This window comes from Amblyomma mixtum, chromosome 5, assembly GCF_055824585.1.
Source record: "Amblyomma mixtum isolate Tamu chromosome 5, ASM5582458v1, whole genome shotgun sequence".
NCBI lineage: Eukaryota > Metazoa > Arthropoda > Arachnida > Ixodida > Ixodidae > Amblyomma > Amblyomma mixtum.
The window spans coordinates 59,673,798-59,686,597 of NC_143016.1; the positions used below are offsets into that span (position 1 = coordinate 59,673,798).

Here is a 12,800-nt window from a genome sequence, read left to right on the forward strand (position 1 = left end):
TTGTGCCAGAAACGAGGCGCTGAAGCAATATGCCGTCGGCGTTCATTGGCGTTGACAACGTTTTACAGTCCGCAGACTGGCTCCTTGGGTTAAGGGACGCCTGAATCGCGCTTATAGGCACGTGGGGTGATGAGAGAGAGAGAGAGCGAGATGCGGGCTGCAGGCATTGACAACGTTGTGCCAGAAACGAGGCGCTGAAGCAATATGCCGTCGGCGTTCATTGGCGTTGACAACGTTTTACAGTCCGCAGACTGGCTCCTTGGGTTAAGGGACGCCTGAATCGCGCTTATAGGCACGTGGGGTGATGAGAGAGAGAGAGAGAGAGAGCGAGATGCGGGCTGCAGGCATTGACAACGTTGTGCCAGAAACGAGGCGCTGAAGCAATATGCCGTCGGCGTTCATTGGCGTTGACAACGTTTTACAGTCCGCAGACTGGCTCCTTGGGTTAAGGGACGCCTGAATCGCGCTTATAGGCACGTGGGGTGATGAGAGAGAGAGAGAGAGAGAGCGAGATGCGGGCTGCAGGCATTGACAACGTTGTGCCAGAAACGAGGCGCTGAAGCAATATGCCGTCGGCGTTCATTGGCGTTGACAACGTTTTACAGTCCGCAGACTGGCTCCTTGGGTTAAGGGACGCCTGAATCGCGCTTATAGGCACGTGGGGTGATGAGAGAGAGAGAGAGAGAGAGCGAGATGCGGGCTGCAGGCATTGACAACGTTGTGCCAGAAACGAGGCGCTGAAGCAATAGGCCGTCGGCGTTCATTGGCGTTGACAACGTTTTACACTCCGAACATGTTAAGGAAAGGAAGTGCAGACTGGCTCCTTGGGTTAGTGGACGCCTGAATCGCGTTTATAGGTACGTGGGGCGATGAGAGAGAGAGAGAGAGATGTGGGCTGCATGCGTTAGCGCTGACAACGGTGGGCGAACTCTCGCGATCAACCATTAACTGCCACCTGCAAGGGTGGCAGGGTGAGTGGAAACAGGAATTTCTTACCACTTATGCGGAAGAACATCCCGTTCCTTTCGCTCGTAACGCATCCCACGGCTGTGACAACCTCGCGAAGTACTTGCGTAGACCTCGTCTTTGAGAACCAGGCATTGGTGCAGCAAGTCGAGCATATGTCCATCTATTTCTCCGACCACAAAGCTTCCTTCATGACAATGAAGAACTGTTAGTGGAGTGTTTCTTGACGAGGGAATATGTGTGAAAAATAAGTTGTTTGTAATTGTACATACGTGTCTTGCTCGAATTATTTCCCTCAATCTATCGAAAAGCTGAAACAGCTGATGAGCTGCGCTCAAATTTTGCATTAGGAAGTAACGTAATCGTCGACAATTTTCTTTTTTTTTTTATGGCTCACTTAAGCCTACAGCAAGTCCATTTCACGAAGTGGGCCCTGCTGTTTTGAGCACTCGCCGCGTTCGGTTTTCTTTCCAGCTCCTCACCAGCATGTGTCTGTATTTCCACCGTGCCTGTTGTCCAGATTAATTGGCTCGAGTACATCCGCAATCTGACCTCGCCCGGCCTGATGAAAGCGACGTCGAAGGAAGTCGGCGAGCAAGACAGCGTAGTCGTGCTCAATCTGAAGGCAGTAAAGGCGCTGGCCAAGTTCATCAGCAACTGTCGCCACATAAGGTGAGCCCCGCGATCCCTGTCATCATCATCATACCAGTATGATGATCGTCACAATCATCATCATCGGCCGACTTCGATGCACTGCAGGACAATGCTTCTCCCGCCGACCTCCATTCCATTCCTGCTTTGTTGTAGTTGCGGCCATGTTGTTCCAGAAAATTTCTTACGTCTGATTACTCCATTCCCTTTTATAAAAGAGAGTGCGCTAGAGGACAGCTTGCTCCCTTTTTACCCCATTCTGTTCAGAATGTACGCCCTCAAAATTCTGTCAAGTGCGTGGCTACATCTATGTGTAGAACATAGTGGAACCCCCTTTGTTTCGTAGTGCTAGACTTCAACTGCTTTCTTTGTATGGAATTTTGAAAACTGAGCCTCTAAAACACAGGCGCTTTCCAGTCAGTTCGTGTCTCTTCTTGCAATTACTCTACCAATGTTTACGGGGGTGATCAACGTCTCAAACGTCGGCGGTTACTGTAATGCGCCGAATGCATTACTCTCACTCCCTCCTTTTATCTCTTCCCTTACGGCGCAGCTCGGATGTCCACCGAGATGTGAGACAGATACTGCGCCATTTTTCCTTTCCTCAAAAACCAAAAAACCAACCAATTACAGTTCGCTCTCTCTAAAACGAACTTGAAAGGACCAGAGAACTTGCTTGTCTTATGAGAACCACCCCCAAGAAAGATGTGTCCAAATATATGTTACATGAAAATAATGAATAAGATGGCCTAGCAGTAAGGGAATAATTTGAAATGGAACATGGCACTAGGCATTACACATTACACAACTTGAAAAGAGCATGGGTAGTTTTCTTTTTTCGCAGTCTCTTTTTCGTCCTCTCTCTTTTGCAGTGACCGCTATTTTTTTTTCCCTGACTTCACATTTCTTAGGCTCCGAGCGCTCAGAAGGAGCCTGCACCTTTTATGTCAGCTGCACCTTTTATGTCGCTCCTTCTGCAGCATAAAAGGAGCGAGATTTCTTCCCGTTAACCTCCCTGCCTTTCCTCTTATTCCTCCTCCTTCTGTAGCCAGCTGTTATCAACTTCTATGAGCAGGCGCACCATGTGCCTTTCCCTCCGCCGAAGGCAGTGCCCAGGCGGTGTCTGGCCATGATTACGACGATAATGCGTATTGCGACGCCATGTCAGCTGAGAATTCGGCTCCCAACTGTTTGAGCCAAAAGTCAAAGAGCGGGTGCACTCCGTCGGTGGTGGTGGCGAAAACATTTATTAAGAATGCACTCCCTGCCTATGCACGTTCTAATCCGCCGGAGGCAACGCTTGGAACGTTTGGTTTGGTTTGGTTTGGTTTATGGGGTTTAACGTCCCAAAGCGACTGAGGCTATGAGAGACGCCGTAGTGGAGGGCTCCGGAAATTGACGTGTGCATGATGCTGGCATCTGACGTCTCTGCGCGGCCGTGCGTACGGCAGGAGCGAATATGACGTGCCCATTCCGCGGCGCAAAGAAAGCTTCCCCGCAAGGAAGCGCGCCCCCACACAATGGCGAAAAGTTGCACCTAAGTCATCTTTCGTGAAAGTGTTACATTTGTTTAGCCTTAAGCGCCGCGCAGACTAGCGCAGACGCCCCGACAGCACCGTTACGGGCCGTGGTTCGCGGTCGCTGCGGAAGTCTTAACGAGCGCAACAGTTCGTCTTAGGCGGACTTTTATTTTTTACATTGAGTCTCATGGGAAACCAATCAAATGCATGGTCTCACATTGTTCATCTTACGCGAAAACTGTTCACCTAAATCGAGAACGGGTACAAAACGGGAATCTACTGTATTTGTTCACCATTTTCATTACTCGTGGCAGATGTGATCGTGAAAGAATGAATGAGGTATACCTGTCCCATTATGCGCTGATTACACTGCACTGACATGTGTGATGCATGCTGATGCATACACTTTGTACCTGGACATTGCAGTGTAGAATGTGCTGCACATGTACGTATGACACATACCGATTCGCTGCGCAGGGCGATGGCCAACTACATAGGCTACAAGTTTCTGATCAACAGCGTCTACTTCTCGCCCCGACCCGAGATTCGAGAGGCGTACTACAACTACACAGGGCAGTTCGGAGTGCGTTTCAACCGCACCGCCAAGTGCAGGGAGCTGGTGGATACGCTCAGGCTTGTCGGCTACCACCACTTCTTCCGCAACAACCAGCACAAGTTTGAAAGACAGAGGGCGCTGGTGAGTGACGTCATACCATCTCGAGCGGTGCATGTCTGTTTCATGTACGTTCACCGATGACGACAGTGTGCATGAAAAATGCGTCACGGCTTGATTTTTTATGATGCTCCACCCATGATACTCTTCCGGCAGCCAAAGGGTACAACTCTTAAAGGGACACTGAGGGCAAATTGATAGTAATTGGCCTCTATGATAGGGCATCCCGTTCTAATCATGAAGAGACCACTCTCACCGAAAACAGACCTTTTTTAAACAAAAAAAAAAAGGCCAGAAAAATGAAATATAGGCATCGCCATCACCGGCCGATTTTGCATGTAAAAGGCCAGCATCGACAATTTTTTTTGTCACCGATCGCAGAGGCTATGTTACAGTGTACTAGATGTTACAATGCCATTCACTTCAATATGGTGGCAACCCGTTTTTTGGGTAAGGACTTCACAAGCTTGAATCGAGTGGTGGAATATTTTTAAATTCAATTTTCTTTGCCCATAAATGCATCTTTTTATTGATGGACAAACATCAACATTGCCACAAAAAAGCCAGATAATCAAGTTTTACTAAGAACAATTGCACAGAATTATCATGATTGTCCCCTTAAGCCCTAGGATGAAAAGGTTGAAGGAGGCTTCCCGTGCAAGAGGCAGCTCCGTGATTTGAGATTAACCTCCAGCAGGCGCTGCGCAATCTTCAGTCAAAAGACTAGGCTGATGACACGTCACGCTTGACTGCTTGTGTTTCCAATGTCATGATGTTCATCGATGCATTTTCGTCACGTCACGAATGCACTTTCTTCTTTTCCAGTTTTCTTCTTTCTTTTTTTTGCTTGATCATACAACTTGCAGGCCTCATATGGGGTAAATTACTGTAGTATAATGCTCACAAAGGACTGTGCCCGCCTGTTAAACAATGGCCTCCTCCCTATGACTACCGAATAATTTCTATGTCAGAAAAAGGCTCAAAATTAATGTTCTGACACGGCAGGCGAACATGCACCAGCCAGACTGGCATATGCCTCTCTACATGGCACATGCACGGGTGCACGGTGCATGCCTTCACGTGGCCTCTCTGCTCAGGAGATCAGTAACAGCAACATGGAGCCGTATGGCTGTGCTAAAAATCTGCTGACGGTATACATAGGCAAACTGAAAAAAGAAAAAAAAAACAGGAAAGTTCAACCGAAAGTTGTGCTTGAATGCAAAACATTTGGAATTATGCGGCAAAGTGCTGAATGCTACTACTCATATCTGCTGCAGGTTGGCTTTGTGTACTAAGCTTCTGGACCTTATTTACAGTGATAGCTGTATGACAGGCTATCTCCGTGGTCATAGTATGTTCCAACCAAAAACTCTGGCACTGACCTAATGAGCAACAAGAGTGCACATCCATGTAGACATTGCAGTGGGTGCTGTAAGCTTTATTTTCACCCTCTCTCACTGAAGGAGGGCAAAATGTCTGGGTTTCTATTTTGCTTGCTTGTTTCAGCTACTTCTCGTCCAAGGTCTTTCCTGAAAGATATTCTTCTTTTTGGTCTTTCTTTTTCCTTCATTTTCTTCAGGCAGTCCACATGCTAAATCAGGTGAAAGCCCAATTCAACACCACACTAAGGTCAGCAACCTGGATAGATGATGAAACAAGAGCCCTACTCACAAGAAAGGTGAGTGACCACTCTTAAAAGGCAGGGGCCTTCAACTGCAGCATGCACATTTTCAGTCATGTGCCACGTGTTCAAATACCAAGGCATGACACTTAGTTGGTTTGGTTTATGGGGTGTAACGTCCCAAAGCGACTAAGGCTATGAGAGACGCCGTAGTGGAAGGCTCCGGGAATTTCGACCACCTGGGGTTCTTTAACGTGCACTGACATCGCACAGTACACAGGCCTTTAGAATTTCTCCTCCAAAGAAATTCAACCGCCGCGGCCGGGATCGAACCCGCGTCTTTCGGGTCAGCAGCCGAGTACCATAACCACTGAGCCACCGCGGCGGCTCATGACACTTAAAATACACATATCATAGTTCAGTATTTAAGCCCGTAGCATAAGTACACCTTATGCACGCATAGAGATATCATGTCTGGAGCTCATGAAGCACAAGGAGACAAGATATGGTCTGCTTGGCAATGCAGACCTGCATGGCAGAGTACGATCACTAGTCTGTAACACTAGAGTACGAAGGGAAAGGCAAGACTTGAAAATGATTGACTTAAATTTAGGTTATTATTACATTTTGTCACTTAAGAGGCGATGCGGGTCTGGTATTTTTATTTATGGTACGGTTATTTAAATCACTGTATTTTTTTTATGTAGAGTCTAAATATGCAAATAAAGTTTGAAAAGCACAATTAAAATTTAAGTTATAAGCATTTTTATGATTTTAATGGGGCTCTTCTTTGCAGGCCATTAGCCAAAAAATGTTTACAAATTATTTGAAGCATTTACAGAATTGAATTACCCAAGGTGCACTTCGTGCGGTGACACTTTTTTTACACTTGCCTCAGTGAAAATACCTTGCTGAAAAAATTTATGATTCGAACATACAAAACTGGTTGGCTGCTAATATAGGAAAGCAGCTAATAAAATTTAATCACGATGTAAAAGCCAGTAAAAATAGCATCACTGCACAGCTCTACTCTTCCCAAATAAATAGGTACCAAGCTCAATTAAGTTGCCCATGGTAAGCCAGAGAAAAAGCCTGTAAGGCAGAGACTGTATTTGTAAAATCATGAACAGAGATAAACAGGCTTGATGCCTGCATGCACTTACTGAGTCGCGGAAAATCATTTTGCCTGTAGCTTTGGCCTAGCTGATGTGATGCCGTCTTGAGAGGTGTCAAAAGAATGGGTGCGAAACGAGCTTTCAAATGTTAGCAAGACAGCAGCAATCAAAAAGCAGTTTCGGAATTGCAATAGCATGAAGTGGTAAGTCATTTCGAAGCTCCTGCTTAGTTCTTCAGCTGCACAACTCTCTAAGCAATCATTTTGTTCGTGCTTTGGGATCATTTTGAGAGTGGATATTTTGCAGAGAAATAGTTTGCAGTATATTTAGTACGAAAAACTGTTTTTCCAATTCTTTTTGCAATCTGAACACCTGAATCCCTCTCAAATTAGGTAGAATTATATCGGCATGACAAGACTTGTAGCTGCTCATGTCTATAAAAATTTGCAAACTTAACTGTTTCATAACTTCCACTAAACAAAGGTAGCCAGTGTGGCATGCCAAGACAATTTAGCAGGTCTTAATACACCTGCATTCGATATCACGATGTTGAGCTGTTTTACTAAATCAAGGTCTCTAGTGTCCTATTCTTTCTGTTTATTTGTCTATGTGGAAGTGTCTATTTCCACCTCACTAACTTGGCGTACTTTGCAAGCGGTATGATACAGCGTCCACGTGTAGGGCTAACTCACGCTTTCGCTTTGTCCAGCTCGTCAAAGTCCATGCCGTGGTGGGCTACACTGAATGGCTCCTGAATGAGACAAACATCTACCAATTCTACAAAATGGTATGTATGTCCACAAGCATAAAATAAATTAACAAATTAATGGGATGCAACAACAACCATCATTAGTTAAATGCTGGCCCCTGCAGCAATCACTGATTATGCACCAACAAAAGTTGGCTCTCAAACATCTTTGTGAAAATCCTCAGAACCTAGTGCTGCACAGAACCGCCACTTTATCGTAATAGTGCAGACACAGTAATTGAGATTTTATAGTAAACAAAAAAAAGACATACTCTAAATGATAACATGCTTGTTCATTCAGGACGAAGCTCCAAACAAAACTGGTCCATTCCTTGAGCGACTCGTATACCACAGAGTGCACAGGTACAACCAGCAAGCCAGGGAACTGTTCTTGCCCAGAAGACCAGAGTGAGTGACATAAAAGCTTCCAACTAGCAACATCAATTTTTTTCGTATTTAGTACTTAGTTATTGGCTCATGAAACATTTTTGCCTACAAAGGTGGCCTGTGTATTACAGCTTTCCCTCTTCAAGTGGTCATGCATGGTTTATGATGCCCTCATATGAACTTTCTTGTTTTCCTTTTTCAGGATTTGGGAAGACATAAATGCAGAAACGGTCAACGCAGCCTATCACATTCGAGACATCAATGTCAGTAAGTAAAGCAAACGTGTGGACCTGAACACACGCGCTAAACTGACTTTATCTAGCATGCACCAAATATAAAAAGAAAGGAGAGTCAAGAGGAAATGAGATCAAGAAAACATTGTTAGACGTTGTGTGTTGCAATGACTAGGATTTTGTTTTTCGCTATATTGCCTTAAGCAATCACACGCCAAAAGAATGTAATGAAGCCATTGAAGAAACATCTGATTCACATGGTTCAGATTTCTTTACCATGCAAAAGATAAGAAGTACAAAAGGGTGTGTGAAAACATGTGATGGCAACACCTGAAGCCAGTGCATATCAGAATGCTCAAAGACTTACACATGAGTGCTGAAGGCAGTATCAAAATTACCAGTTTTTTTTACTGCATAGCATCACAAAGGGTGCTTCAGCTACCATGCAAGAAAAATAAAGGCGCTGATGAGAAAAGGAGCAAGATGAACAGTGCTAGACTTTTTGTGTAGTAGCAAATATACTTTCACACTTTGTTGGTACTGGACCAGAAGCCACAGCTGGTGCCAGCAAATTGGTGGCCCAGTCATCAGGGCACCTCACCAATGAAAAATATGACAGATTGTTGCCTGTGATTCTAAAATCGCAACATCATGCTGAATGAAAACAAAGGCAGCGATCAATCATGGAGCACTTGAGCATGCGAACAGCACTTAGAATTCAGCTGCTGATCTATCAATGCTTGTTTTAGCTTCGGCTAGAGCTACGCGAGCTGCACAACACATAACGGCACTTCGGCGCCAGCAAGATATGCAAGTATATTTGCTACCACTCAAAACGTCTTACAACATTCACTCAGTTGCATTTCCCCATGATGCTTCCCCTTTTTTTCCCCATGTGTCAGCTAGGACACCCTTTGTGAGGCTCTGTAACACAAAAACACTGCAAACAGGAGACTCCAGTGACTTTCTGCAAGATAGCAAAGCCATGCTTTCACAAAAATCCATGCCAAAGCAGCATACGTAAAGTATCAAGCAGGCCTGAGTACATGCATTAGGTCCATCCTCCCTTTTAGCCCTTGCCAGCGACTACGGCGTTTCGAGTGTGTGCCAACTGGGTGCCAACTGGACACCAACTGGAATCAATTGGGAAATTGTTCCTTAAACCAGTTTGACCAGTTACAATTTTCACCTGGACTGTCAACTTATGATAATGTATGCACATTGCAGCCAGCAAGGAAATTTTAAAAAAAGCACCCCAGACAAGCTTTGTCAGTATACCTTGCTAGATGTATAGCAGCATACATAATTCATACTTCATGATTTGTTTCGATTGCACCCACTCATGAAAAATTTATCTTTTTTATGAAGCAGCCTGTTCTCCACTCCCACAAATTTGGAAGGAAAAGATAAAAAAAACTTGAAGCGCATGCTTTTTCTGAACACATTTTCAATTCAAACTTCACAAAAATAATCCATGTGTAAGTCTGGCCGAGCATTCTCTAATGCAAGATGAAGTAACATTTACAAAAACTGCTGTACAGTAACTGAACTGTACTACCTACAGAGCTCTGTTGTCCGTTATACTAAAGCAGCTCAAACATAAACTTACACAGGATATGTGCACAATTTCTCTAAAGTGTAGCAAATTTGAATAAAAACTGTAAAACTTTGTTTTTTTTCTTGCAGAGGTATATGCTGGGATGTTTCTCGAGCCATTCTCATATCTTGATGTTCCACTGTAAGTTTACTGGCACAAGTTCTTTGCATTGAAAACCACCACTGTTAGTAGAACAACTTTCTAACTAGACTAGAGTTTGTTGTGCAATTACCACACATGGTCGCAGTCACATGCTGCCAGCGTTGTTATTCTCATGTGTCAAAGGCTGCATTACTCCAACAATTAGCATTTGTTAAGTTATCTCTTATTTAAACCACCACTTCTTATCTGACTTTGTCCTTGCTGTTTATTTCACAGGTACGTGAACTACGGCACGGTGGGATTCGTCGCTGGCCATGAAATAATCCACGCTTTTGACGACAGAGGTAAACGCAGCTCATTAGTATTGCTTTGCTTGCCAGTCTCAAACACTCATTAGGCACTTCCTTGTTGACTGCCTCCTACAAAGTTACATCTTCATTCCGGTGATCTTATTATGGAAATAAGGAGAGAAAGAAGGCAGTGAAAATGTAATAATCGTGAATAAACCTTCACCTGCAAATCACTGGCAAAAGCAGTGAAGTCCAAGAGAGATGGAATGATACACATAACACACACAAAAGAAGCAGAAAAGCTAATGCGTACTTTTTTAAGTGCTTGCACATATCACTTGTCACATTTAATTTTCAAGCTGAATGTGACTGCTGAATTTGCATACTGACTAGCACATATTCCAGCAACAAGGCAGTATAGATAGCATTTCTCTGGGGATTAATTCATGCTCTAAATGTACTTTTGCAATGATCTAGTGGTATTGATTGCTGCTCACCAGCAAGAGCACATGCCAGTAGTGAAAAAGTGAATACGGAACCGAATAGTGACAAAGCAAACAAGGAACGAAGGCAGAATGAATATGAAATTCTTTGCAGTAAAAACTCAACCCTAACAAATTAGAACTAGATAGAAGGACACGAATAACTACAGTAAGGTGCCCTGATGTCGACCTAAGCCAATATATACCAGTAGCAAATACACTTAACCACGTTAAAAAAAGCTTTAAATATTATTGTCGCTTACTTTTGCGCATTTAATCCTATCCATTCGTTCCCATCTTTCAATGCTCCTGTTGCACCAACACTGCTTATATTGCTCCAGTGAAGTACAGTGCCACATAAGCCAGGTTCTTAGCACATGACGAAATAGCTATCAACAAGCAGATTGTGAAAAATGAGACAGAAAGAGATGAAGCATGACGCAATGTGATTAGCAAAACATTGTGTGTTTTCCTAGTAGCATTGTATTAAGTTTGAGCTAGGCTTGCCCCCATACCTTACAGCACACAGAAAACACCAGCAACAATGATGAACTGTTTCGGGGCACCTGCAATGGTTTAGAGATAAAGATACTAAATGTTTACAGGCAGTAAGTGAACACATAATTAGCACGCAAGATGATTGTTCTTCTTGCCTCTTTCCTCCAGGCATCACTATTGATGAAAATGGCGTTGACTTTAAAAGTGACCACTGGTTGCCGGACACAAGGAAAGAGTTCAACCGTCGCATGCAGCTGCTCATCGACTTCTATGCGGAAAAATTTCAGGTACTGCAGTTGTACACAAGAGCACTTCAGTGTCAGAACCAGTGCTATTCCTTCAAGCTATCAGGTTTGGTTGAAACATGTGCAACAATATGAACTCCAACATATACCCACTGATATCTCTATATTCAGGCAAACAACCAATTGACACAAATAACATTTTGGGTGAGAGGTCCCCACGTACGTCAAGTATATGGCTCTTTTTCGAGATATCAGGTTAAATGAACATATCAAGCAAATGGTTCTCTTTTGAGCTATCAGTTTAGGATGAAGCATACGCAACTATATGAACTACAACATATTCCCTTCATATTTCTTCACTCGGCCATAAGATCAAATGATACAAATAACATTTCGAGATGAAAAGTGCGTGGCCACGTCAAGCAAATGGTTCAAGTCTGCAATCACAAGCTTCAGCGGTGTACATATCTATGCTTGTTTTCAATTTTATCATTTCACACTTCACAGTGCCTAAAAATGCATGGCGCGGTTACTTTGATTACTGTCATTATATTTCTCTCCTTACCCCATAAAAACATAACTTTTTTTATTATTGTTACGCAGGTCAATGGCAGCCACACAAGAAATGAAAATTTGGCAGATACGTCTGCTGCCAGGTTTTCTTTTAAGGTGAGAATTGAAGACATGAGAACAAAAACTATGTTCTTCTGGCACACAGATGCTTTCTAACCACTGTATCTTCACTTTTTTTTTCAGTGTTACCAGCGTGAGCAAGGTTTGACAAAAGCGCCTGTCCTGCCAGGATTTGAGAAATACACAAATGATCAGCTGTACTTCCTCTCATTCGCTTCGGTACTTATGAATGCATTATTACTCTATATATAAATATTTTTTTCAACAAACCACATCTAAAGCAGCACTTTTTTCTTGCAATTCCAGATATGGTGCAACAACAACCAGTATGATCCAAGCTCTATTTACAGCCCTAACCATGCAAGGTAACTAAACTCTTCCTTATAATGCTTTGTGTAGTTGCTCATATAGACAAAAAAGAAAATGCTTAGCTCAACACTTATGCTTGGTGACAAAACTTTTGAGGCCATTCATGATTTCATTCCAAATGCTAACCATGTTGACAGCACTCAACCGTAAGTAAACGTCTATGAAACAGTCAAGCAAATTCTGAATTGTCATGAGCTTCCCCATTTTCATGCACAGCTGCCAAGCTGATTGTAGCCGTAGAAGTTTCCTTATGTTTCGAGACAAACTAAATGTAATTTTTAAATGACTATAATGAGTAATGCTGATAGGATTTTTAGTGAACCACAACTGAAAAGGAACAACTAATAATGCTGCCAGTCAATTTATTTTTTTCCATTCACTGAACTGCTACGCGCTGCTTGCTGCTAGAATTTTTCAATGAGCAGCAGTTTTGTCAATGAAAATGCCTCTCAACTCAAAAGTTATTTTTAAAAACAAACCTTGCAATTCTATCTTGCCTTAACTAAAGAAATGCTTGTGCGCTGCACATACGGTGCATTGCATAACATTCCTGAAGCAGAAGGCCATCATTAAATGGAACATTATTGACCCGATGAACCTAATCAGCACTTTGGGCACCTTCAATTCCTAGTTCCATCAAACTTCAGCATTACAAGCAGCTATGTATAGT

The 12,800-nt window shown here is 43.3% G+C and overlaps 1 protein-coding gene across 1 annotated transcript in view; it reads left to right on the plus strand.

Annotated features, from left to right (window-relative positions):
- Positions 1–12,800, plus strand: part of LOC149342337 (neprilysin-1-like) — a 70,253-nt gene that overhangs the window by 56,549 nt on the left and 904 nt on the right. The window contains exons 10-21 of the mRNA XM_089546783.1: positions 1,487–1,638; positions 3,615–3,834; positions 5,390–5,488; positions 7,256–7,333; positions 7,596–7,702; positions 7,884–7,948; positions 9,601–9,652; positions 9,890–9,957; positions 11,052–11,170; positions 11,732–11,797; positions 11,885–11,980; positions 12,068–12,126. Of these exons, the coding sequence (XP_089402909.1) occupies positions 1,487–1,638; positions 3,615–3,834; positions 5,390–5,488; positions 7,256–7,333; positions 7,596–7,702; positions 7,884–7,948; positions 9,601–9,652; positions 9,890–9,957; positions 11,052–11,170; positions 11,732–11,797; positions 11,885–11,980; positions 12,068–12,126 (1,181 nt within the window). The remainder of the gene's footprint in view (positions 1–1,486; positions 1,639–3,614; positions 3,835–5,389; positions 5,489–7,255; positions 7,334–7,595; positions 7,703–7,883; positions 7,949–9,600; positions 9,653–9,889; positions 9,958–11,051; positions 11,171–11,731; positions 11,798–11,884; positions 11,981–12,067; positions 12,127–12,800) is intronic.